The sequence below is a fragment of the Drosophila guanche genome, unplaced genomic scaffold, assembly GCF_900245975.1.
Source record: "Drosophila guanche unplaced genomic scaffold, DGUA_6, whole genome shotgun sequence".
In the NCBI taxonomy this organism is placed as follows: Eukaryota; Metazoa; Arthropoda; class Insecta; order Diptera; family Drosophilidae; genus Drosophila; species Drosophila guanche.
The window spans coordinates 1,500,546-1,527,410 of NW_022995756.1; the positions used below are offsets into that span (position 1 = coordinate 1,500,546).

Below are 26,865 nucleotides of genomic sequence, written 5' to 3' on the forward strand. Positions count from 1 at the left end.
TGTGTTTTAGTTTAGCCAATTCGCCGATTTGTTGTTTTGTACATTGTTATACATGCTTTAAATACAATAATAAATACAACTTATGAATTAATCGCAACTGTTTAAACATTCTCCCTACCACTGTCCACTTTCAAACAACTCAAATTGCGATTTTGAATTTTGAATTTCCGATTTTTCACGAGCGCGCACAACAGCTCGTAACGTGCTGTTAGTTAACGTAAACAGTGCCGGGGTGCTGTTAACAAGCCGGTTCTTTCGCTGCCCAACACTAGCGTGCACCTTCTGCAAAATCTACGATTATTTTCGAAAAAAACATAAACAAAAAAGGGAAAACAGTCGCAAACAGAAATAAAAAACAGACACACACAAATTGTACATTGTACATTGTACATTCGCCGTGGTTCGTGTGGACCGGAGCGCCCTAGAAGCCTAGATCCGCAATCACCGCATCCAGCTCGTCCTGCAGATTGGTAGCCCGGTGGCGCACCTGAACAATTTGGTCCTGCAAATTGTCGACGTTTGCCTGCAGAAGCACGTTGCACTTCTTCATCGCCGCAAAGCGACTCTCGTGCTTCTTCACGCGCGGCTCCACGTTCGCCTTCTTCGCGGAGTTAGCCGCGTCCTAGGGGGAATCAAAGAAACGAACGAAAACAAAAAAAAAACTGGTGAGTGCCATAAAAGGATGCAAAGTGTGGGACCCACTTCTGGTTCGGACTCGCTGCCCGTCTCCGCTTCGCTCTCTCCCGATTCAGATTCCTCAGACTCATCGTCGGACTCCTCCTCCTCCTCGCTCTCGTGCTCCTTCTCGGCCTCCTCCTCATCCTCCTTGTCCTCGCCATCGACATCGTCCTCGTCCAGCTTCATCGAGGCGGCCATCTTCTGCACTTCCTTCTCCAGCTTCTTGAACTTCTTGTTCTCCTCCCTGCGGACAAAAGAATTCTCATTACGAGACTGCAGTTGAGGGTGGAATAATTTACTTTAGGATCTCCTGGTTCTTCTTCATGGCCTGCTTGAGCACATCCTTCTCCTTCTTGGCCGCCTCCTCCTTGACCTTTAGCTTCGTAAGCTTGCTGCGCAGCACCTTCAGCTCCTTGCCGACGCGCTTCTCCCTGCGCTCCGTCTTCTTCTCCTCTGGCTCGTCGGGATCGCTTTCGCTCACTTCCAGATCCAGCTCCGGCGAGCTGTCGCGCCCGAAATTGGCATCGCTCGATCGTCTAGAGCCGTCCAGCATTCCCCCGCCCTGCAGGACCGCAACACAATTCACGAAATGTGGAGATTAGTAATCACCTTCGCAACTGGTGCGTGGCTTTACCTGGTGCGGCGCGTGCTTGCCGGAGTAGTAGTGGTCGTAGTAGTCGTCATCGTAGTCGTAGTCGTCGTCGTCGTCGTAAGCAAAGCAATTACTAATGTGCGGTCTGTTAGTGCTTGGTGTCGCACAGCCCTTGCAAGAGAGCGTTCAATGGGTTAATCAGGTTAGTGGTTTGTCTGCAATTTGTTGACAAGGCGAAAGCGTGCGGGGAATTGATTGGCGTGTCTGGACGGGTGTCTGGGATCATCGGCATGTCTCTGTCATGCGGCATTGAAGGATCTCTTACATATGAGGTAAGATTTCTCTGGTGTTTGTGTTTTTTTGTGGGGATTAAGCATTTAGTGAAGTGTTTCAAAGTGCCGCCCCGTTTCGTAAAGTGACCGTTTCCCTTTGCACCCACTGCATTGTGTGTGTTTGTGTGTGTGTTTAAAAGTGTTGTCAGCTGATCTGTTTTGTTTCGTTTCCATGGACACTACTTTTTCGCTACTTTGGACAACTATTTACAAAAACTACTAATCGCAGGGACTACTAATATGGGCTACTAGTTCCGATGGCATTGTTAGCTTTTCTTCTCTCGTCTACTCTCTGCGCCGGAAACGCTGAAAATGTGCGGAGGAGAACCTGTGAGGAAGATGGCGGATGGACGAATGGGTTACGGACCCCGCTCCCCCCTCAACGGACAACTGACAACACTTCGAGCGATCATACCCCGTCATAGCCCATCCCTGAACACTGGAGACTGGAGACTAACCTGCAGAGCCGCTGCTAGCTTCCGTTCGAGGAGCTGGATCTGTCGCCGCTGCTCCTCGATTTCCGTCTTGGCCTCCACTAGCTGCTCGCTGGTGCTCTGATAGTTCTTTTCGACCTCCTTGGACACCTTGCGGGCATCCTCCACCTCACTCTTCAGCGAATTGACGTACGTCTGCTCGGCGGTGGGCGTGGGGTCCATGGTGGCCACAATGACATTTGAGCCGTACTCGAGGTTCTTCTCGCGCGACTTCTCTCGCTCCAGCTCCGTCTCCAGAGTGCGGATCTTGGCCAGCAGCTTTTTGTTCTCGCGCTCCTGGGCCTCCCGATTGCGCAGCTCGAGGGCCAGCATCTGCTTGGTACTCTGCAGGTCGTCGCGGATCTTGTCGATGTCGTCCAGCTCGTCGGGGCTCTCCTCATCGATGGACATGGCCGAGCCGATGCTGGGCCGCGATCTGCCCGCTCCCAGAGCGCTGGCACTGCTTGGACCCAATGCGTGATTGCTAGGCGCCTCACAGAGCATGTTGACCTTTGACTGGGACTTTTGCAGCTGCTCCTCGATGGTCATCTGGCGGCGGAACTTGCGTAGCCCATCCAGCACCGGCTTGCTGCGATCGTTGGTCCGCGTGGGCTTCAGCTTGATGCCGCCTTGGATCTGCTGCAGCAGCTTGTTGTGCGAGTTGTCCTTCTCTGTCTCGTAGATGAATTTTTCATCCACTTTGGTTATCGACTTGCATGTCAGTATGGGCTGAGATCTGTAGGAGAGTAGGATGTTGGGTAGGATTCACTTAGCAGGTAGCAGCCATCTCTCTTTAATCACTTACCTATCGTTGCACGCCACATGGCGCAGCTTCTTGCCGCTCTCCACCTCCTTCATCATCTCGGACCAGTCGGGGCGCCTTCGGGGCCGTGTTCTGTGAGCCGAAAAACAGGAAAATGGGAGAGAAATGAGAAATGGCCATCGTCCTAATCCTCCCCGACTTACCTCAGCTTCTCGAGGTTCTCCTTCTGCGTGCTGGAGAGCACACGCTTCTCGCCGGGGGCCAGTGGCGGGGGCGGTGGTGGCGGAGCCTTCGGGACCAGCGAGGGCAGTGGCGGTGGGGCGGGAACTGCAATAAATAGAAGCGCACAGAGCGTTTAGGAAGTGTTAGCGAATGCAATTGAATGTGCAGGAATATGGGCATGTGGCAGGAGGAATGTGGCATGGAATGGCTGGTTAGGGGGGGGGGGGGGGGGGTGCGTTAAAGCAAACCGCCGCATGGCTCCCGCTGCGTGCACTTTTGCTATTCAATATAATTTTAATTTAATGAGTTTGCAATTTGTTTCAGTTGTTTGCTTTGTCTGTTTGGATCCTATCACCCCCTCCATTCGGGCCCCGTTCCATGTGGATATTTGTTGAAAGTTTCCGGCGCATTGCCGTACATATCAATTGGCGTAGAAGAGTGGCTCTCTCCCACAGACACATGGCATAACTCCCTGTCTATGTCTCTCTCGGAAGTTACAGCAGAGATTGAAAAGTTAGGAAGGACCTCTCTGCCGATGCCGCTGCCGGTGCCTCTGCTTTTGCGTGTGCCTGGCTTTGATGGTGTTTTATTGCCTTAACACCATTCAATTCGTCCGAAAAGGGAGTCAGCAGGAGGGGGCAAAACTTTGATTGCATTTTTTACTTTGTCCGGACTTTTCCTCGGTCGAATCCCTCCTCCTCTTCCCTCCCATCCCGCCTTGCTGCTCTCTTTTGGGGTTTCGTTAGTTTAAAGTCCTACGCCTCTTCGTTTCGTTTACTTCTTCGTGTGCTTCGGAGCCTGGGCCTGGTTCTGGTTCTGGCTTTGGGTCTGGGTCTGCGAGGTATGTTGGAGCCCTGTTAACGAGGCCAATTAGTCTGGACAGCAGCGGGAACAGCGGGAGGCGGCAGGAGGGGGAGCAGTGGGAGTACACCTCTGGCAAGCTGTTTCTAATAAATTTCCGCTTAAATTGTTGGTCTAACAATCTCCCATACTCTCCTCCCTCCCTCTCTGACTGTCTCTCGCACTCTGTGCCTCGATATTCCTTTTACCTCTCCCGCTGGCCTCGTAATTAACAATTGAAAAACTTTTTCCAGTTTCGATTTTTTGCCAGAGCTTGCTCCTGCTCTCTACATAACCTAACTCTGCTCAGGCACTCTCTCTCCCCCCTCTCTCTTCCTCTAACACACTCACAGAAATTGTTGCTGTTGTTGTTGGTTTTTTGTATGTTTTATCGAATACTTTGCATTCTTTATGTTCTGCTGCTGCTGCTGCTGTCTGTTTGTCTTGCTTTACATCCCCACTCATCCCCCTCTGCCTGCTGCTGTTTGTTTTTGTTGTTTTTTTTTGCAAGTTATAAAAAAAAGAAGTGCAAAAGACAAACAACAGAGGGCGCCCTCATGGGAGAGAGCAAAAGAGAAGCCGCCGCGCCGCGACGGCCAAGTGATGAAAAGCTGACAAATCTGTTAATTAGCTTTGTTTGAATGAACCCTACTGATGGGAGCAGCAGGAAGGTCACCACCACCCACTGAGGCAGCCAGCCACCGCTACCCGCTACCCGCTACCCACTGCCCGCTCCTTTTCCTTTTCTCGGTTTTGGCTTCTGCCTCGACTTTGCCTTTGGTTTGCGCCTCGCTGGCTCTGCACTTAATCTTTAAGTGGTTCGCTGCTTTTTGCCACGACGGTGCATTAGTTGCTCAGTGTCTGGCCACGTACATAGCTACCTAAGAGACTCCTCTGCATGCCACTCCTGCTGTAGCCTCCTGCAACCTGGGGGAGGCAACAAGAAACTAATCCAGACTAGTGTAACTTTCGTTGAATGAAATCAGTGTAAAAGAGAAACTTGATTATTGCCTAGGAGGGGATACTCCACCACCTTCCCCCTTGCGTGTCTGCATGTTAATGAACTCCTTCGGTGGCACAACTGCTGCCTAAATGGTAGCTCTGATTAAAATACGTGGTCAACTTTGGGAAAGCCAATTGAGGACGCGTTTAGTTTGGTAATTTATGGACTCTCACTCTCACACTCACTCTCTCACACTCTCCTCCCCCTCTGTAGCTGTGTCTTTGGGGGAGTTTGCTCAGTGTGTCCCTGCAGCAACAGCAACGGCGGCAAGCTACAGTTATCCTAAATCAGAGGCAAACAAAAGTGAAAGCAAAACGAAAACAAAAGCAGCTCTCTTTATTTTCCCGAGTTGGGTGGTTTATGCTTTGGGTTTGGGTTTGGGTTGCGGCGTCTCCCCCTAAATGTAAGTGGAAGGGTGATCCAAGCAGATAAAAGTCTTCATTCATTCATGTCGACAAAATTATTTCTTATTTAAATAAAAAGAAAAGGCAGGATGGTAGAGGGGCTGGGGGGTTTCAGACTACGCTGGCCACTTAATATACCGCAAAGCCCTCACTTACGACACAATCCCCCATCCTATCCCCGACCAAAATGAATGGCGCGGGTATGTAAACATAAATTTTGCCAGCTCACTCTCAGGGATACCCCCTGGAAGTCCCCTGGAAGCCCCTCCAGGAACTCCTGCCTGCGTACAACCATTGTGTTATCATCATCAGAATATTCTATGCATGCACAAATGCCGTTGTCATTGAATCAAGCTGGGAACTGGGTGGGGAAGGGGAACTGCCACTGTTACTCTGAAAGATGGAAATTGTGACTGGTACCCCAGCAAAGGCAGTGGCTGGTGACTCCGATGAGTGACTTTTCAGCTTGCAGCTTCACTTTATTGTCTCCACTGCGGCACGATGATGGAGCACCGCTCAGCCAGCCCATATATCTCACAGAACGAGAGAAAGAGCGAGCTGTGGCTCCTCCTCCGTTGGCCACGTATGATTAGGGTTTGTGATAGAGCCATCGCTTTAAAGGATACACTCCTTAAACCCAGAATGATTATAACCCTGAGAGAGTGAGAGACAGAGGAACAGAGAGATCTACTTTGTTGTGGTCCCACCACACTTAAAAACAAACGTACAAATATTTTTGTGTGTGCTCCCTAAATGAAAGAATTCACTGCTGTTTAACTTTTTCCACCATATAAGAGTTCTTGATGGCATTCTATGTACAAGGAACAAGAGTCCTTTCAGTAGCCACCGCCCCCTAAATGAAACCTTCTTTCACACCTAAAACCCTTGTGAGACACACCTGTAAGGCTTCCAGCCTTTACTTCTTAATTAGAGCCTAAGTTTTGCGTCTTAGAGGAAAAGGAGGAGCTTGCACGGGTTCTGTTTCAATTTTCAATTTGCCATTCGTTTCTAATTTCTAATCCTATTATTCAGTCGACCATTTCATTGTCGCCCAGTGTAATTATGGCCAGCAGCTAAAAGACAAAGACAAGACATATTTACTAATACTAATACATATTCGTATATATACACGATAGAATAGATTGTGTGTCTGTATATGTTTGAGTTGTGCTTTTGACCATTCGAAAGAGCCTAATCATCTTTTATGCATCGTTGGAAAAAGGGCGAGAGAGGGAGAAGCGTGGTCCCACCTATTGAAAGTCGACATTTTTAATGACAGTAGCAGAGCCCAGGGTATAAATGGAGCCAGGAACACGGGTGGAAGGACATGAAAGACCGCTCCATAATGGAACAGAGCCTTCAAGTCTCTCGCATCGCATTGCCTCAACATTCGCATACATACAGATGAGGTTCATTTAAATAAAAGAAAATATTTGTTGTCCTTTTTTTGGACGGAGAAGGACTCCCTCCACTCACTGCACCCCAGCCCTCGATGGATGCTGGACGGACAGCAGGATAGAGGGATAGAGGGAGGGGCAACTGCTTTTTGCGGCCACCGCCGTCTTTTATTTCGTTTTGTTTTTTAGTGGTGGATATTTGAATATAAATGGGGCATTTAGTTAGACTCTATCAAGCACATTGCCATATATCTTTCCCAGCTTTCCTTTGTCCCGCACCGCGCCGCTCCTTTCCTCTCCCTGCCCTTAGAGACACAGTTTCAATTCCGACTGTGACGTCCGATAGTTGTGGGAGGTCCTTGAAGCAGAAAAGGAAAGCAGACTCAACCTCTCTTCCTCCTCTTTGAGCGTTCCTCATCTGGCTTTAAAGCATTCCATTTTATGATGTAGTTTTGACAGAATGAGCAATAATCATGAATTTTGCTTAGACCATAAAAAAAGAAACTCTTCTCAAATTCCATCCTCGATACAGGACCCGTTTCGGGCTGGACCTCATCCGAACACATTAAATAAATGTTTTGCCTTCATTTTTACATTTTTTTGTTCGGCTCTGCCTTTTTTTTTTTGCTTTCTATGGTCGATGGTGTGACAGCTTTAAAGGACAAGGCGGTCCTTCATTTTGGCGACCCAAAAACAGATGCAGAGCAGGACCCTCTCCAGCTGCTGGATTCCTTTGTTTGTCGGTCAAGATTAGGACGCATTTGCGGTCACGTTATTGCCCACTGATTAGGACGGAGGACAAAGAAAAGTTAACTGCCTCACACGTAACCTTTCTCCAAGACCCTCTCCCACGCTTAAGGCTAACGAGCTTTTCACTTCATTTTAGTTGCCTTTACCCCCCGGGGGACACCTTGAGTCGAGTCATGGCTGGGCCTGGGCCTGGGGACGACTCTGTGCAATTCAATTTCAATTTTGAGGACAGGTGACAGCATACTTATGCACAGCCAAACGTCTTTGTCTTTCCTGTCACCGGATCTGGTGCCCTCTTCCTGCTTTTGCATGCTAACCTTGCCTCGCGGCCAGAAAGTCCATTAGAAAATTACGACCGTAGTGTCCATTTCAGTGCGGTCCACTCTTGGAGGAGTCAAGTGTGTGTCAATAAAATACGGAATTAGAAAATGAAAATACCTCTACTTTGTTTGCGATTCCAGAGGGATGGATGGAAGGATTGGTGGGTGTGGTTCGGAACCTCCCAACCAAAAAAAAAACACACGGAAGATGAAATATAAACTCGACCGAAACTGCAGGGAAAAACACTTTGCGCCTCTTTCGGCTCAATGCACAACACTCACTAAAATTTAATAAATAAAAAATGATATTTATATTGCTTTATGGCCTTGTTTTTCCTACTGTCCCACCCTTCCTCCCATACCCCTGCCTCTGGCTCTCAGCCACTGCTGTATGCGCTTTGTGGTTTTTGTTTGGCCGAAACATTTTGATGAAATATTTTTTACACACTCATTTCTAGTTGATATATATTCCTCCTGTGCAAATACATACTATATATGACTGTACTCTGTACTGTTCTGCTGAGCGGTGCTGCATATTCATATGGACAGGCGCGTCGTTTACGTATTTTTGTTTGTATATTTTCTGGTGTATAAATGAGCAATCATTGCCGTGCTGGTTGGAAAGGGAGGCAGGGACAGGGACTGGGGGACTAGGGATGTGCAAGTAAAACAACTGCAACCTATAGCTTATTGATCGATCACCTATCGAACGGAATGAGACGATTATTCATTTCAGTCATTTGTAAACTCCTTTCGATACAATTTGCATTTCTTGATCGTATAAAGAAACTGCCATCAGCTGATCCCCTGCTTAATTATGAATTGTTTCATCTTTAGCTTCTCCTACACTACCATCCCTATGAAAATGGACTCACGCTGCCATCTCGAATGAGCAATTCTGTTGGACATATCACTCATACGCCATGTTGACGCTTTATCTGCCTTGTTGTCGCTGTGACGGTTATTGCCTTTTGTCAGATATAAAATATAATAAAAAGATACGCAAAAGAAAGGAACATTTTCCATGCATTTCTGTACTTAAATATCCTTCCTCCAACCCCTCGCAGTCATTTGAAATTAGGAAAAAGCTTCAGCAATAATTTACAGCGGTTTTTAGCAGATTGAAGACGATCCATTCGCAGTGGTTAATCGGTTAATCTTCCATTTTGCATGTGCCCAACTGGGGCATCGGGTTAGACGCCCACCTTCCAGGTCTCTCCTCTCCGCTCAGGATCGGAATCGGATCTGTAGCACTCACCATTCTTAATGCTCTGCTCGCGCTTTATGGACGGGGCTTTCCTCAGGGTCTTGGTCTTAAATTCGGGCTTGGGCTCCTCCTTCGGCTCCTTGAGGAGCTCATCGATCTTGGGTACCTTCTTGAGCACTGGCCGGATCTTGGACAGGTCGTCGGTGCTCTTGCTGGGTAGCGGCTTCTCCTCGCGCTTCACATGCCGCAGCTTCGGTTTCTCCAGCTTGAAGCGCAGCCGGCGCTCGCGCTCTTCCTCTGTCTCCCCCTCCTCGGCCTCCTCTTCCTCAGCGGACACCTTCTTCATTGACTTGTCACGCTTGACCACCGCTACGCTCCGCAACTTGGGTTTCTCTAGGGTGAAACGCTGTTTTAACTCACTTTCCGGCTCGACCTTCTTGTTGACCGTTGTCGGACGCAGCTGGGCGGCTTTCTTCACGTGCTCGGGCACCTTCTCGTCCACCGTTGTATCGTCATCGTCATCGTCATCGTCGTCGCCTTCGTCCTCCTCGGATGCGGTCTCCTCCTCTGTCTCCTCTTCCTCGGATTCGGTCTCCTCTTCAGTCTCCTCCTCCTCCTCGCTCTCCTCCTCCTCCGAAGAGGATTCGGGCGGTGGCGTTGGCTCCTTCTTCTTCGTTGCCACTGGCTTCTTGGTCGCAGTGGGTACCACCTTTTTCACTGGCTCCGGGGCCTTCTTGCTGTTCACGGGCTCCGAATTCGCATTTTTCTTGCCTGCTGTTGTTGCTGCTGCTGCGGTTGTCGTCTTTGCGGAGGATTTCTTGACGGGCTCAGCCACTTTTTTAGCCGTCTCCGCGGGTGTTGTCGTAGTCTTCTTCGCTGTCGTCACGGCTGGAGCTGCATTGGTCTTGCTGTTGGCGGCAGAGACCGCAGCTGGAGCGGATTTGTCACCATTCTCCTTGGCGGCAGCGGCTGCCGATGTCTTCTTAGCCCAGGGCGTGGTCGTGGGCTTTGTGGCTGTGCCACTGGATGCTGAGGCGCCGTCCTCCTTCACCCACGGTGGGCGGAATGTGGTGCGACCCGCACTGTTGTTTGCACTGCTTGTCCCCGCTCTGGGTGTCACAAACGGCATTGCTACTGCTTGCTGTCTCTCCTCCTGAACTGCTTTTGCTGCTTCGGGTACTTGCTTTTAATGCTGCTTTTCTGCCGCTCTGCTCGCTCTACCGTTAATTCTCCAGGGGAGGGGCTGCCCACTTGTCGAGCTAGTCGTCTCCGTCTATTTGCACACACTTTTTAAATAATTTTCCGTAAATTCTCGCGTTGTTTTTCCCGTCCGTTTTTTCCTGCTGATGAAAACACAAAACTTTGCACATTAGCACCGCCGTCGAGGGAGAGTCGAGACGACTTGTCCAAAAAGTTATTTCATTCAGATTCCGATTTTCGTTGTACTCGTATTTTCTGTTTTTCAGTTCGCTGGTTCGGTTGGTTCGTTCTTTCGTTCTTTCGCGGATTTCTATTTCGCTTTTGATAATTCGGCTCTGTTCTTTGTTAATTTTTTCTAGTGTTTTTTTCTGTTAGATTCTGTTTGCCGTGCTATTTATTCGCGGTCCGGTGCCGACGATGGGCAACAGCTGTTTGGGATATTTTCCGTCCAATTCTAATTTGTTGTATATTTGGGAATGTTTCATTTCAATGTTATTTTTAAATGAATGCGCTCATTAGCTTTTTCTTGCTTTTGTTTTTGTTGCGATTGCTGTTGTTGTTGCCTAGAGAGAATGTAGGGCTTTGTGTCATAGTCATAGGCATGGATACGGGGACTGGGATACGGGCGCACACATGCTTCCCAACTGAGAGGAGGGAAGAGGAGAGAAATGGCATGGAATGCTTTGATGTGCACGCACACAGTAAAGCCTCTCCAGGCGTGCAGGGACACTGTCACCATGCAGAGAGCCCTAACTGTGTGCTGCACTGCTTAGCGAACTGACTAGTGCATGGCACAGTGTGGGCTCAACTACAAGGACACATGCATCGCTCTTTCGCGCAAATGTGTCTACTGTAACCAAGGCGACTGCCTGGCTATGTAAACAAGTCTGGGCAATGTGGGAGACGTCTCTTTACGGTTTGTCCACTCGACTGTTTGGATATGCAATCACAGTGGAGGTGCTTCTGCTGTAAAGATACTCCCATTGTTCCCTTTAAAAGAGCCTTGACTGCGTGTCCAGTCTACTGCTTACAGCTGACAGTGGAGGCTCTCCTGGTGGAGAGTGGCCTGCGCTGTTCTGGTGGCTGTTCTATCAGTAGAGCCTTCACTATAGGCACTGTAGGTGTGTCCAGTCAACTGCCTAGATATGCTCTTTCCGTGTGTGAATGCACATACACATACACATACATATGCACTCCAATAAACAGAAGCAACAACAACAGCAAAAGCAAGTGAGACGGGAATAGCAACAACAACAACAACAAAACGATTTGCTCTGCCACTGCCTCCTCTGCGATATGTATGTAAACGGCGAAAATATTTAATTTTAGGTTCTTTGTGCCAGCCAGCGTCAAAAGCGCCAAAGAAAGCAAAAAAAGAAAGAGAGACGCGTCCACAGAGAGTATGTGAGAAAGAGAGTGAGAAGATTGCTCTCAGAGAGAGACAGAAAGAGAGAGAGTGTGCTATAACGGCACAATCGAAACGAATAAAAGGAAGCACACATCTCTGGCGATTTATATTTGTTTTTCTTTTTGTATTTCAACAAAAGAGAGAGAGGAGAGTGTGTTCGAGTGGGCGGTGCGGGAAGGGGGCGAATGAAATCCGAATTTGTTTCATTCCATTGCCATTTGCATGGCTGTTCGCTGGACTGCCCCTCTCTCCACCTCTCTATACTCTACAATCCTCTGTCCTCCTCCTACTCCTCCTCCTCCTCCATATTCATTTCAATTCGTCCGTTTTAATCTCTTTTTGGAAAGTGCAAATTTTTGGCTGGTTTGTTCACTCCACTCCTCTCTCTCTCTGGAGGCGTTAATTTAACAAGATATGCAAATAAAAATGATACTTAGGAATATTCCATCATCATGGTAGAGGCAAAAGAGGTAGAGGAATGCGAACGGAGGTCTGTTTTCGAATTCTCAATTAACATTGTTAACTGGGAGAAAATTGCATTGATAGCAGTGGGAAAAAGGGAGCCGCAGCTCTTGTCAACAAATAGTTTAAAAATACACCGCTCTTTGGGCCATGCATGTACATATGTATGTATGTATGTATGTACGCACATACATACATATATTTATATTTATTTTAGGAACACCATTCATGATTCTGCTGTCCAGAGATTTATGGGATCAATTCGGAGGCCATCGACGGCGGAGGCAGTGACACTTTTGAGCGCATTATAAAGTTCTGCGCATTTGCAGCCCCGATTTTGGCTATACATATTTTTGGATAAATGGTCATATGTATGTATGTACATATAATTAGATATATTTTCGATGTGTATTAATTGGCTGGGGCGCCCGATGTTGTTGCAGTTTTTGTTCCATATAGTATTAAACGGTTTTGGTGGATCGTGGAACGTACACCCACACAACCACAACCGCAAATTAAATTGACACACACGTATCACACACACACACACACATACACATAGACACTGTAACGAAGTGGTTTCTTTTGGCCCGAAACGCAGAGGAGGCAACAGCAGCTCCTATGACGGCGTTTCAAAAACTAAATTCATATATTTTCCAAGCAGGCCGAAAATGCCAGAAAATTTAAAAAATTTCACCGATTCTTCTCTCTACTCTATTGCTTGCTGCTCTCTTTCCTTCTGGCTCTCTTTTTCTATGAAAAAGCATAATGAAATGAACATTTTGTTGACCGACAGAGAAAGAATATTTTTAGCATCGTTTTTCATTTAGAGAGCGAAAGAGTGAGAAGAGAGAAAGAGATGGTGGTGGGGTCCAATTGACCTTTGGCAGGTGCAGCTCCGACACGCCGTCGGTTCAATGGAATTAATAACCCGATAGCTGTGTCCCACGTCAAGGAGTTCCAACCTCGCCCTCCTCCGCACACACTTACACTTACACTTTATACTCTGAAGTTACGCAAGTTCCTCTCTGTCGCGTGGGTGTAGAAGCTATTTCAAGGGAGAAAATGGGGAAAGGGCCGTGGGGATACGGCGGCGTCTTACCCTGTGATAGAAACCACTCGTCTAGAAAATCCAAACCCATTAGTGATTCTGTTTCTGTACTGTTCCCTGGATGCTTGCGATGCTGATGGATCTGCGGTGATTCTCCCTAATTTGCTTGCAATATTTACATTGTCTTCGTGATGTGTGGCTGTGGACGTGGGGGCTGCTCGAATCACAATCAGATTACTCGGAAACGGTTGACATTTATGCAGGGAGCCGTGCAATGGTCGGCGGGTGCGTGATTGTATTTATAGTCTCATTGATCGCATATCGATTGGACTAGGGCTGGGCGAGTCTGTTGCACATTCACCTTACTCTCATATGAATTCATTAACTATCGATTTGCACTCATTTGGCACAGATGAAATGTCCCAGGACCAATACTAGAACTCCCGCTTCTCAATAAATCCACTTTCCGTGATATCAAATGGGAGTGTAAAAGTTCACTGGCGCCAAATTCAAGTAGTCCATTTGCCTCTGTATATGCAGTGAAAATTAATTTTCAGAAGCCGAAAAGAATGCTACATTTGTGCTCATCAGCTGCACCGAGTGGCTTTAAAAACAACAGAACAACAGAAAAAGCAACGATTTAGAGGCGATTTGTGCTTTTGAAATTTGGATATGTGACTTCCCCCCGGGGCTTTTAATAATTAATTGAATTGTTTGTACCCTCGTTTCGGTGGCAGAAGTTTCCTTGTGGAAATTTAGTCCCCGTTTTTTTCCCCATTTTGGCCGCGGCCAATCACGGTCAACCTTTGGGGTCGACGACAATTTCATCGCGTCGTTCCGGCAAAAACTTGTCACATCCAAATCGAAGTTGACACAAATTAATTGCCATTCGATTTGACAGATGGCGGGAACGGGAATGGGGACGGGTCGTGGCCTTAGGTTCGCTTAAGCGTTATCATCTAGAAATTGCTTTATTTGTGAAATGTTCGCAGAGAGACATCTAATGAATACTGAATGAACTCCTTGGCATTGAGCGGGGGAGGCGGGAGCTCGTGTGGCGTTGTAGGGTATTGGGGATTAGGATTAAAATTAGAAGTGAGCTTAACTAGACCTTGGGGTTCGCAGGCAGGGTCTTCGGTTGGTGCTGTTGCTGTGGCTGTGGCTCTACCTTTTGTGGCTGCTCCGTCGTTGTGTTGAAACGGATTGAATTGTTAAAGTGCGGCCACGTGGAGATCTCCTGGAAGAGTCTACCGCCGGGGCACTCTGTGTCGCGCACCTGCTTGTGGCCCAACAGTTTGTAGGCGGGATCAATGTACCCCTTGAACACGCCGAAAGCGATCAGATTCTTGGCAGCATCCAGCATCTGCTTGGGCGGTAATTCAGCTAAATATTGGGAGGCAATCCATTAGAAATCTACAGATGATTGTTATAAAATGTATTTTACTTCTCCAATCTCCGATGAGGACAATGCCCACGCTCTTATCGTTGTATTTGGGGGCATGGGCTCCGATCACGTTAAAGCCACGACCCGTGTAGATCATCCCATCGCCTCCGATGCCAAAGCTATAGCCGATATCGTTCCATCCGCGCTCCAGCTGATGGAAGTCCTGCATATCCCGCATGCTCTTCATGCATTCAGCAGTGCTGAAGCATGCGGCGGGCATGTACGAGTGATGGATGATGACGTACGGAGCGGGTCCCTCGAAATGTTCCACGGACTTCGGCACGCGGGCTCCCCAGTCCGCACGGGAGAGCAGTCGTGCTCCTCCCTCCACTCCTACGCTGCTGGGCTGTAGTTGCTGCATGTGCTGCGTATAGCCTGGAAATAGACAAAGAGAGGCAGACGACCTTGGGTTAATGAGGTTTTGCTTGTCTTAAACACACACAGAAAAGCGCCCGCAAGCTCCAATAGAGAGGAAGAGTCTGCTGCTTGCGTGGAGATTTCGTACAAACTCTATTCTTTGTAATTGTAAAGGGGAAGTGGTGGGGCGGAGGTGCTAGATGCTAGATGCTAGGTGGTGGGAGTGTGGTCTGTGGTGCTGCTGTGCTACTACCGTGCATTGCTCACATTCCATTGATAAATGATAGCCGATGTGTGGGTTGATGTTGCTTTTGCTTTTGCTCCCCCACACGTTGTCTGCTGCGGTGTCTTCGGTTCCAGTGAGAGGCGCGAACATGCACTGACACGCTGGCTCCCCAATTCCCTCGAAACGCCAGCCACAAAATTCCCCCGTTACGTTGCCCCTCGACAGGGAGAGAAAGAGAGGTAGGAATAGAAGAGAGCAAAACAAGTTACAAATCAACTACGATTGGCAATCGCAATCGTCAACAGCCAAACATCCGCTCAGCCGAAGACCAAAGATTAGCCGAAGATCATGCCGAACGTCAGCCGGCGCTGAATCTCTGCCGCTGCGCGTGTATTGAATATGCTAACGATTACCGTTTCTTTGTTGACTTTTATTGAAGTGTGCAGGGAAGGTCTATCAGCTTTGGCATGTGACTTATGGGACTTTATTTAAATGACATATCAGGAAATGTATCATTATTCAATGAATTGAGATCCCTGGATTTCTATAGCGAACTTCAAGCTATCAAAGTTTCTCCAGCTCCACCAGCTTTAGGGTATTTACACTTCGTACTTTAGAATGCGTATTAAATATGCATATTTTTCTTGTTTGCATCTTGTCTTGTTTCTTAGGTGATTTTTATGTATTTTCAGGGAGGGTATGTCAAGGGTATATATGACAGACATACGATTATCTCTTGTTTGTGATCTCTCACATTTTTCCGAGAATGAAATAAAGAAATAGGGAACTCCCTTTTGTTCAATATAATGTGAAACTTTCACCTCTGGTAGGGTATTCCCAATTCGGCGCTACTGTTGCTCCAGCATCCGCATGATTCAGCAATTCGACTTCGAAATAATTAAGTGAACATCAGGTGTAGAGAGGGGAAGGCCAAGAGCAACAGGTGTTAGCATCTATCAATGGCTTTGCGGGGACCCCGCAAAAAAGAAGTTCCATTCGGTCCGGATTCATTTGGACCTAGGGTCGCAGTCGCAATCGCCGTCTCCCCTCCGTGAGTCATACATAAATTCAAATGTGGACTCCGATCCGAAACTAATTTATTCAAAATTTGTTTAATGTGCGCGTGTGAGCTGGCAAACACTGGGGAGGGGGAAAGAGAAGTTCTGCATGTTTGCCGACGTCTGCCAAAACTTCGAAATTACCCCCCCCCCCCCCTCTCCAAGTTCCTTTCGAATTTATATGCATACGGAAAACTTCAACGGAAAATGAGGAGGCGGAGGAGGGGAGCACTTCACTAACTTAATGGCGGCAGTTTCTAATTAAAATTGAGAGAGACCGAAAGCTCTGGCACCTATCCCATCGTGTACGGGAGGGACTCCTCCATTGGTGGCGCGTGCTTGAATAATAAACAGAGCAGGAAGGAGCAGGATTCCAGGAGGACACGCAGGTGTGAGGTGTGCGGTGTAGGGGGGGATTTGCCAAATCGTTGGCTGTTTAATTTATGCCGTTTACTTTTTAGTGTGTATGTGTGTAACATGTTAATAACATTTATATTTACAGCAAAGCCACAGGAAGAGCCGCTATACGTTCCCGCTCCGCTTCCTAATTGTTACCCTAATTACGCAGGCCTAATAAAGTAAACATTTAAACTCGCGTTGTGTGTTGGCCTAATCAATGTTGCAAACTTTGCGGCACTCTCACTCTCACACTTGCTATCTATCAATCTTCCTCTCACCTCCTCCCACATGCCACTGCCACACACACATTCAATCCATGCCTTTTACACACTATTAAATGTTACTATCTTGTACACACGCGAAATATGTATGTGGATGGGGACGGGTAGCCAAACTAAAGCCCTGCTTTAGTGATTGAGGGGGAAGCACACATTCATTTGATTACAGAAAGCAATTTCGAGGCGAAGGCGCAAAGTTCTTTGATAATTTTCGATTAATCCGTCAGGCCGTGCTGTCATTCCCTCCATCCATTCCCGTTGCTGATTAAATTGTCGCATAATTGAGGTATTTAAATTACCGGCAAATGATTAGAGCGACAGAGTGAGAGAGAGAGAGAAAGAGAGAAAGGCAGAGAGGCTGTCCCTTAGGTAATTGTTTGTTTTTAATCAGGCAAAGCATATAATAGAGACATTTCAATATTATTATTATATTGCCGATGATCTGCAGGGAATCCGCGGAGGTCCCTCATTTCCATCCATCGCACATTAAACAAATAACCGTTCACTGCAAGAGCGAGCGGGAGGGGAGGAATGTGCGAAATTAAGTCACGCTCGATTACAACAAAAACATCAGCAAAAGTCAACGGGAGGAAAAAAAAGAATTGAGTGCAAACCAACGGCAAAAAAACAACAATGAAAAGGGCAGAAAAATAGCGATACAGACGAAGAGAGGATGCTCTTTTGCACAAAGCTCAAACATGTTTGATCCCTCTCGATAGTGGGCCTTTTCCGGTTACACATATGTACATAAATATACATTCATAGTATGAATGTATGTATATATGTAGTTCCCTTTTCAGCAAACATGCTTGGTGTTTGCCAAAAGACATAAAGAAATGAAAGGACTCGACCTCTTTCCAGCAAAAGCTAGGGTGAGCAAATTATTATGCATATTAAAATCAAAAACAATTTCGCTCCGTCGGACTGGTGCGCTGGCTGTCAAGCCAGTAAAGCCGTAAATGACAATTTTGTTAAATGTCAGTAATTAATTGAAACAAAAAAAAAATCACATATCCCCCCTCGCATGTGTACAAATACGATTTTCCTATACATATGTCGTATCTTTGCTCGACTGACGCTGATTGCAGGCGTGATAGATGTGCAGAATGTGGGAGAGAGATAAGGTAACCGAATGTTTTATAGCGATGTTCAGGGGCATGCGATAAGACCACTCACTGCTTTCCACTCTTACTCCCACTCCCACTGTCACTGTCTCGCTTACACACTTACCCATCATTGATAGCAGAACTAATCCCAGTGCTGTCATGCTGTCTCTGTTTCTCCTTCTTCTGATTATGCTGCTCCTGTTCTGTTGTTCTCCTGTTAGACTTGTTGTTAAACTTGCTGTTAGATCTGCTCTGGCGTCGCTCTTGTTAGGAACTTTTTCGTGTGCGTTTTTTTTGTTTGTTTGTTTGTTTGCACAAATGTGACTTTGATTTAGGAACTTTTTGTGTTGATTGTTTCTCACTTTGCTTCCATTCGGCAAGCCTTGTTGTTGCATTTGCTGCTCCTCTAACTTTTGTTGTTTCTGCAGTGGCAAGAATTGTGCAAAAATTTGTGATTGTAGTGCGAAGGTCAAACTTTGGTGGTGGTGCGAACGCGTAGCTTTTTGGGTGCGAATGGTGTCTCACATAGCGCAGAGAGTCTCTTGGCTTGGGTTATGTTTCGTTTTCGTATCACAAGCTCGAATGTTGGCCAGCATAAGGGCGCACCTGTGTTTATAGACGAGCGCGAAAAAATCGGAACGGAATTCTGCTGCCGCTGCCACTGCCACTGCCGCGCTGTCGTCGTCGACGCCGCAATGCCAAACAATTTTTAAATCGCATGAAACTTATTGCCAACGACCGATCATCATTCGCGTTCGCCTCGCCGCTCGTTCACTTCCGATCTCACTCCTCTGGGAGCGATACACAGAGAAAAAGAGAGAGAGCGAGAGAGAGAGAGAGAGCTTCAAAATGTAGTCGCTGCCGCTGCCTCTGTCGCTGTTATCAGTACGGTGGGGGGATTGTCGGCGATGGCTGCGGCTACGGCTGCGGCGTTTGGCAAAGGTTAAACTATGGTCGAACTGAAATGTGATATGCCCTGTCTGTCCGCTGCTGGTTCGATGTGAATTACCCAGCGACTTGCCACCTCGTTGGCCTCATTTGAACCGCGTTCCGGTACTTTTTCCCCCTATGCCAAAGGGTTATTTTTGCATACTCTAACGAAGGGAGGGTATTACAGTTATTATATATATATTTGTCGTCAGTCCCAATGTGCTGTCTTAACTGTTGTCAAGCGGTGCGATGCGATGCACGTGTCAGCGTGACTGTCGATTCCCCCCAATAAGAGAATGTAATCCGATATGTAAACTTTAAACAGTCTCTCTGGGCCATAATTCACGCCTCGCAGTCTGCAATCACTACTTCCAAATGACAGAATATCAAGTGAGTGCCACTTATGGCTGTATATTAGTTATTGCCCGATTAGATAATCATGCTGCGTTTTGTGAATAGTTGTGGATCATTGGTGTTCATGCCGACGGTATCGGTCAGTCTTGAAGGTCGGTAGTAGCAGATAAGGAATTCTATTCCCTTACTATCGCTCTATCGCAGCCGTAAATCAGCTGCGGGGAAAGTTAGTTGTTTACAATCTTTCCATTCTCCACAATACAATAATTGTACGACACACGATCCCATAGACGGAACCCCCAAGGTTATCCCCACAGCAGTCAGATATTACTATAAAATATAACATATCTGTATCTCTCTCCTTGGTCTATTAACTATTTTATGTGTTAAATATACATACATATGTACATAGTATGTACATGGTGAAAGACACAAGCACACTTTACGATTGTCGTTCTGCTCCCCTGGTCGTGTCTTGTCACTTGTAAGTTGTTGAGTCACTGTTAAAGTTTTTGTAAAACTAAATAGCTTCGTTCTATTATAATCGTACTTGCAATATATTTGATCTAGTTAGTGATTCTTTTGATACCTTCAAATCACTTCCTTTCAAGTTTCCTTTATTTATCATCCCATTTAAATCTCACTTCCTGGCACAAAATGTCTTGATCTTATGACCTTTCGAAATACCCATCTCTAGGATATTTTCATTATTATCTCTTATCCAGATCTGTGGTGTCTCGATGTGTCACTTTCTGTTGATTTCTTTGCCTACCATTTCCGGACATACTCTGTTTTTTTTTTCATTGTCCAACTTTTTTTTTCGAGGACTGGGGATCCCCTGACTGTGGTCGGTCGTCTGTCTGTTTGTTGGTTTTTGGGGGAAGCCCAAAATGTGCTGCAAATTCGACGGCAAATACGGGTATTAAATTGCTTTAGTCGGAGTGCCGGATCGCAGATTGGACGGATAGACAAATTAACAGCATTTTATTTTCCGTTGTCGATTTATGACTGAATCTGTGTCTGTTTCTTTTGTTGCTTCTCCCAGAGAGAGAAAGAGAGAGAGAGAGAGAGAGAGAGAGGGAAAGAGCAAGAGAGATGCGGAGGGGCACACAGGTTTTTCAGGTCGAAATATTCAGGGGATCTACCGCCGAATCGCTGGGGAGAGACCACCACCAGATGCGTTCTGGCGCCGCAGCAGCAGCAGCCAAAGGAAGTCCAAATCGCAGACTCATTTTCTGCCTCACGCTTTTTGCTTTTGTTTATGTTTGTGGCAAGGTAAACACGCAGCCTCACACCTGCCACACGCCCCTCGGTTTTTCTACCGCATGAGCTTCTAAATTTATTACCCTTCAGAAAAGGGGAAATTTTTACTCAAAACGCTCTTGGAAATACTTTTGAACACCACATAGCGCGCGGTACTTACCGCAAATTGTTGCCAGATGTTGTTCCTCAAACTCTTTTTGCATCTCGATGTCTGGGGGAGGCACGGAGATGGCGCTTGATCCAGACCTCTTGTCGCCCATGTTGCGTGGCAAGACTGAAAGACGAAGAGCGATACGGAAAGCAATCGAACACTCAGTTCAAACAGTAGAAACCCAAGAGCCAAGCGCCATGTATCTGTGCGTGGACAAGTGGCTCTGATTAGAAGAGTTCTTGTGATCTATAGATACTCGTAGATGCTCTAACTGTATTAAGGGGTATCCATTAAATTGTAGAGAGTTGTAGAGCGACCTCAGAATTCAGACTCTGAATGGAAATATTAATTAGTATATTATTATGTTATGAAAGGATTATCCTCGTATAAATGAAATATTCTAACCCGGTTCTAAAGACAGGGCACCCTCTAGTCGGTCATTCGTTTCCCCCTGCCAAAAAAAAAAGAAGAATGCTGGCCATTGTTCCCATGGCTCCATTGTTGATGGCTCGCCGCACTAATCGCCCATCTTATCAGGGGTATTAAGTGTGCCGCTGCCTCTAACTACGCCTTGGCACGCTCTACGCTGTTTCTACCGAGCACTTACTTGTACTATACAAATCAAAACGAGACGGGACGTGTGAGACGCTTCTTACGCGTCACAACTTTTATACCCGGTACTAAGTACTACATCTGTACCTTAGCGGTTTTTTTTGTCAAATTTTACATTTTTCTTTCTTCTGTCATCTACATCTACAACACTTCTCACGCCAACACACTCTTTTAGCTCGCCCCACTCCCCTAGAGCCACACACTGCAGAGTCGCGGCAGAGTCAGAGACGCGGCAGAAATTAATTTCCAGTGGCTAAACCCACCCCGTCCCGCAGCTTATATTTGTTTTTTGCACATTCTCTCATTCACACTCTGCTTCTGCATTGTGCGGTTCTGGGGAAGGGGGGCGAGCTAAAGGAGGGTGTTGGCGTGAGAAAATATGTAGATGTAGATGTTAATGAAAAATGTAGAAAAAATGTAAAATTTAAAATTTGAAAAAAACTTGAACTTAAAATTTGAAATACACTTGTAACAGTGTTAAAATACAGAAGTCTGGATGCAAAATTTAGTGGCTCTAGCTTTTATAGTATCTGAAATCCAGGCGCTCAACAAGACGTACGGACGGACGGACAGACATGGCTCAATCGACTCGGCTATTGATGCTGATTACGAATATATATACTTTATGGGCTCGGAAACGTTTCCTTCTGTGCGTTACATACATTCACGTTGTGCACAAATACAATATTCCCTATTTACTCTTCGAGTACCGGGTACAGAAAATCATACCAAATAAAATCACAGGCATGGTTTTTGTCGATTAGGGTAGGGTATTCACATTCACCAAGGTAAACATTATCAACGGCCTCAGAAGACTCACCACATTAGATAAATAAATAGTACATACTCGTATGTATGGATTTATCTGTGATTGTCGTGTGTCCGTCCGTATTCGTATCTGTGGGAGAGTGTGTGTATTGCAATTAACAAAAGTAATTGCAATCGAAGCAATGGAAGGGTAGGGATGAGTGGGGGCTTGGGGTAGCATACTGTTGGCAATAAAGGGGGAATCCCTGCGGCCTCCATGAAAACCCATGTGTTTGTTGCTGTAAAGCCAACCAGTCACTTCACAGTCCATTACACTGCGGGAAAAACTGAAGGAAATGAATGTTCGGAGCCGAGTTATTTACCGAACTATTCATTGATTGAATGCATTGATACACACAACAATGTGGGTCAAAAGACTATCAGAGTAGTATGTATGTATGTTGGAGAGACCTTATTTAAAGCTTAAGTCGCCAGATTACGATTTGGGTTAGATTCTACATTTCATTTGTGTTTTAAGATCGTTTAAACCACCAAGCCTGTTACGCACGTAGCCCGTCAACCAACCGAGAGGCGCTGTCGCATGACGCACGGCGCGTGTAACCAAACCGGTAGCGAACATACAGGAAATATAGATCTTGAGGAAATGCAGAGCTAAATAGAGCTAAGCATGCAAAATTACCAAAATAAAAATCGGAATAATATAATAAAACGAAGAGGAGCGCGTCTTATGTATACATAAATGTGTGATACATACATATATACATAAGGTACATAAGGTACATAATGTAACCTTATGTTTTTTTTTTTGGAATTTTACATTTGTTTTACATCTGTCATCTACATCGTCAGTTACATCTCACGCCAACACGCCATTTGGTTCGCATCACACTTCACGAGGCAGAGTGTACGAGCAAAAATAAACAAAGCTGTTGGAAGGGATGGGGATGGGTAGGCACTGGATGTGGATTTCGCCAATATACATTATTTACTCTTTGAGTACAGTGTAAATCTACGAAAGAGGTTTGTTACTATTAATGATTTAAGAAGAGGAATGGAGTTTGTGGTGGATATAATGCGGTAGAGGGAATTACGAGTATAATCCACTTTTCCTTTTAAATATTGAACAAAGTTTAAAGACATTTCTCACTGTGTAGTCCCTCTTTTCCTCCAGTGCACTCCCCATTTCTTACTCTACATATTTGTATGTATTTGTCGCTATTTTGCCACTAGCCTAATAAGCGAGGAGGCACGAGGCATGCGTGAAACGGATCCTTTTTGGGGGGTTGGGCACAATTCATCAGATGTTGTAAAGCTGTATCATTGTCTAGGCAGATTAGTGATGCTTTGCTGGTCAGAAGGAGACCACCCTTACACCCACGCCACCCTCGCCCATAGAGATACAGAAATTGGTTGTCCTGGCGGCATCCACTCAAGTAGAGACGGGCGGAGTGGTCGGGAGGCTCACGCACATGCCATATATTAGAGGGGCATAAAATGACAAACGACTTGCGAGGCGCGTAAATTGAAAAGCTCAGCCATGTACAAAAAGAGGCACAGGGTTGAGGTAGGGGGAATTCGAGAGGGTGAGGACATGGATTTCGGCGACTGTTTGGCTGTTCGGCTGTTCGATATTGCTGCCAGGGAATCAGAGAAGAAGAGAACAGAAACCCACGCCCTCTTCTCACTCTCTTTCACTCTCTCTCTCTGTCTGTCTGTCTGCCTGTCTGTCTCTACTGGTGTCTGGCTGGGGGCCAAAACTTTCGCAAAAGTATTCAAATTAAAATTTCAATTAAGGAAGTGAATTTGTGTGTGCTGAAAGTGTATTAAGTCGTATAGGTGGCATCTTGGCATTTGGCGGGTGCCATGTGTGCGTGTGGCACGCCTTCTTAGGTTCGAAATAACCCACAAACGAAACGATTCCCCATCTTCCGATCTTCCGCACCCTCATCGTACCTTCCACCATTTCAGGATACTCCTGCTGGCGTCGTTGTTTGATTTATTGCCAAACTTTGTCGTCTGTCATATGTAATAAGGAGAGTATTTTGTTGGAATATTTTACATTTCATGTAAATCCACCATCGAGTCCCCCCTAACGACACCAGCACCTTGTTTGACTTTTCCATTGAAATTTCCTCTCTCCCTCTCCCTTTGTGGGCATTATTGATAATGCAATCAATTTGTAAACAATTTGGCATATATCAATGCGCTTCGTGCCGCCCATAAATCTTTAGCAAATTAGTTACCCCTCGGGTTTTGGCCTGGTCATTTGCATCCCAGATTCAAGGCAGCTTCCCGTGTTGCTGCTGCTGCTGCTGCTGCTGCTGCTGCTGCTGCTGCTGCTACTGCTGCTGCTGCTCTGACAGATTGCAGTGCGTGGTCCTTCGGTGATAGATGGGCGGCTTGCGCTGAAAGGCGGCGGCCTGGAAGTGGCATCGCGGAACCAGCATGCGAGGTTCTGGACTCAAAAGGGGAAGCCAGGGATAGAAGTGGCTTCTGTCCCCGGATTTTGCCATATTTTTGCGTTTTGGCTGTCTCTGCTCCTCTGGCGCTCTGGCAGTTAGTGACAGCTGCGGTGATGGCCTGCAACAGCAGTCAGGGAACAAAAACCATAGCGCATGTTCGTCCTGGTCGCAGCAGGGCTGCCATTTGGGGCATCAGATTTAAGTTTCAGCTTCAGCAGGCGAACATCCAAAATTCAACAGAAATACCGAGTAGATTCATTGAATAGCTCGCTCCTTTTCCGGAAACTATAATAGGAATCTGTTGCTGAAACCAGAGAAAGATTGAAAAAAAAGGTATAGTCCATCCTTTAAGAGAGGAAGTCCTTTAGCTGTCGTGTCCTTTAGCTAATCGCATAAAGTTGAGGCTCCAGTGTCCAGTGGCGACACAGCCCTTAAGAAAATGCAGAGGAAAAGCAGAAGCAGAAGCAGAAGCAGAAGCAGAAGCAGTAGCAAGAAAAATGGCAAATTGAAGTCACGCTGCCACTCTTCTTGCTGGCTGCTGCCTGCCGCCTTGGCCCCAATTTCAAAGTTTATGAACTTATCAGCCAACTGGCGCCTCATCTACTCTCACTCTCATTCTCTCTTTGCAGTAAGCAGCAAGAGTCAGCAAGGATGTCGGGGCGTCTCAATCAGCAGCATGCCGCATACGCGCAGCGCAGGGAGCAGGAGAACACTCGCGTGCAGGCCACGCAGGCGGTGAACCGCTACTACGACCACTGGGGCAAGGTGACGACCCGCTTCGAGAACTGGACCAACAAGGAGTACTACGAGAAGGCGGACAAAAAGCTGCAGAGCCGCAAGGATCAGAAGCAAAAGGAAATTGAGCTCACAGATCGCAAGGGTAGGCTGCGGCAGCTGCTGGACACCGAGAACGAGGCCTACGACATCGAGATGGGCCGCAAGCGTCGGCCCAAGGAATACTCCGCTGACACGCAGCTGCTGGGGCGCGTCAATCAATCCCTGAAGGAGCAGGAGCAGCTCAAGCGGAAGCTGGAGATGGAGGCCAAGCTGTACGGCCGCTGGCGGCATGGGGTGGACGACGAGAAGTTTCTCTACCAGTCAAAGTCCGACAACGAGGTCCTGGCGAAACTCAACTGGCTGGACAAGCAGATTGAGCAGCAGAAGGAACGGGAGGAGCAGGAGGCATTAAATGCCGAGCGAAAGCTGCAGCTGCAGCAGGAGATCAGCCGCACGGAGCAGGCCCAGAAGGAGCGCCAGCTGATCCAGGAGCAGCAGATAAAGGAGATCCGTGCCCTGCAGGAGTCGCACATGGCGGAGCTGCGCCACCGCCAGGCGGAGGCCGAGAAGCTTAAGGAGGAGGAGCAGCACTTCCGTCTGTTCATTGGCGAGCTGGAGAAGGAGAAGCAGCTACTGGAGGAGAGCACGGCCCTCGTCCTACAGCGCCCCGACACGGGGCAGGCCTTCAACCTGAACAAGATCAAGGTGTTCATCCGCAGCCGCAGCGAGGCGAGCCGCCGCCAGATATCGCTGTGCATTAATCTTCTCGAGCGCGTGGCCAAGTACGTGGTCCGCACCGAGGATCTCAATCCGCTGCTCCAGAAGTACAAGGAGCAGCTGGAGGCCGAGCAGCTGGCATGCACCCAGATCGAGGCCATGTACGAGTCGGAGGCCAAGTACAACCTCCAGCGCTGCGAGGAGAACTGGCGCGAGCAGCACTTGCAGCGCTACCAGGAGCTCTCGAAGCTCATCGATGCGGAAAAGGAGTGCCTGAGTGGGCTCCTGCAGGAGAACGTCGTCCAGCAGCAGGCACTCCTGGAGCTCCGCAGCACACATCTCGCTGGCATCGAGCAGGCCACCAAGCAGTTGGAGCAGTTGAACAGCGGAGACCAGGCATCTCCTCGTTTCGGACCGATTTCTGTGTCCTCCTCTGAGGTTCTCCCTGCAGCCGCTCCAGCCGTGGAGGATGATGCCTCTGTAAATGTCCCCAAAGTGAGCAATTCGTTCTCCAATCTCAATCTGGATGTGTGGCAGGATCTACCGCCAGTGCGAGGCGGCATCGACTCGCCGCGTCTACATAAGACGCGCTCCTTGAATGTCGTCACATCGCAGACTGCGATGCCACCGAAATTTGCCCGCAAGCGTGTGGCATGGTACTAAGTTTTCCCATCTTACATTTTATAGTCTATTTTCTTTATTTAAATTTTAAAGTTTATATGTATGAGTGTGTGTGTGTCCCTAAACAAATACGTGTCCCACATCCTGCATACATAAATGTACTTATAGTTGATAAGACTGATAGATAGGCGGATCGAGCTGCGTCTCAATAAATCACCCAAATGGTGGCCCAATAGGAAA

At 47.2% G+C, this 26,865-nt stretch overlaps 3 protein-coding genes across 19 annotated transcripts; 1 reads left to right on the forward strand and 2 right to left on the reverse strand.

Annotated features, from left to right (window-relative positions):
- Positions 1 to 18,623, reverse strand: LOC117590187 (FK506-binding protein 5). 11 transcript variants are annotated; one of them, XM_034282600.1, is made up of 11 exons: positions 12,608 to 12,694; positions 10,162 to 10,609; positions 9,907 to 10,126; positions 9,033 to 9,783; positions 3,042 to 3,165; positions 2,881 to 2,970; positions 2,061 to 2,811; positions 1,313 to 1,441; positions 978 to 1,240; positions 703 to 922; positions 1 to 622 (listed from the first exon to the last, which is right to left on the reverse strand). In XM_034282600.1, the coding sequence occupies exons 3-11, from the start codon at positions 10,108 to 10,110 to the stop codon at positions 422 to 424; spliced, it is 2,733 nt and encodes a 910-aa protein (XP_034138491.1). In that variant the 5' UTR covers positions 10,111 to 10,126; positions 10,162 to 10,609; positions 12,608 to 12,694; the 3' UTR covers positions 1 to 421. The 11 variants fall into 11 exon arrangements, with proteins under 11 accessions (XP_034138491.1, XP_034138487.1, XP_034138494.1 ...); XM_034282596.1 differs by having other exon boundaries at positions 9,033 to 10,126; XM_034282603.1 differs by having other exon boundaries at positions 9,402 to 10,126; positions 12,608 to 12,693.
- On the forward strand, positions 537 to 26,865 carry LOC117590188 (trichoplein keratin filament-binding protein). Of its 3 annotated transcripts, XM_034282609.1 has the most exons (3): positions 15,362 to 15,368; positions 16,033 to 16,042; positions 25,144 to 26,865. In XM_034282609.1, exon 3 carries the CDS (start codon positions 25,162 to 25,164, stop codon positions 26,665 to 26,667), a length of 1,506 nt encoding a protein of 501 aa, XP_034138500.1. In that variant the 5' UTR covers positions 15,362 to 15,368; positions 16,033 to 16,042; positions 25,144 to 25,161; the 3' UTR covers positions 26,668 to 26,865. The 3 variants fall into 3 exon arrangements, with proteins under 3 accessions (XP_034138499.1, XP_034138500.1, XP_034138501.1); XM_034282608.1 differs by lacking the exons at positions 15,362 to 15,368; positions 16,033 to 16,042 and adding an exon at positions 537 to 665 and having other exon boundaries at positions 25,140 to 26,865; XM_034282610.1 differs by lacking the exons at positions 15,362 to 15,368; positions 16,033 to 16,042 and adding an exon at positions 24,827 to 24,843 and having other exon boundaries at positions 25,140 to 26,865.
- LOC117590190 (peptidoglycan-recognition protein LB) lies at positions 14,043 to 24,366 on the reverse strand. Of its 5 annotated transcripts, XM_034282616.1 has the most exons (4): positions 24,345 to 24,366; positions 18,095 to 18,158; positions 14,547 to 14,921; positions 14,043 to 14,485 (listed from the first exon to the last, which is right to left on the reverse strand). In XM_034282616.1, the coding sequence occupies exons 2-4, from the start codon at positions 18,129 to 18,131 to the stop codon at positions 14,208 to 14,210; spliced, it is 690 nt and encodes a 229-aa protein (XP_034138507.1). In that variant the 5' UTR covers positions 18,132 to 18,158; positions 24,345 to 24,366; the 3' UTR covers positions 14,043 to 14,207. The 5 variants fall into 5 exon arrangements, with proteins under 5 accessions (XP_034138507.1, XP_034138506.1, XP_034138504.1 ...); XM_034282615.1 differs by lacking the exons at positions 18,095 to 18,158; positions 24,345 to 24,366 and adding an exon at positions 20,678 to 20,821; XM_034282613.1 differs by lacking the exon at positions 24,345 to 24,366 and having other exon boundaries at positions 18,095 to 18,386.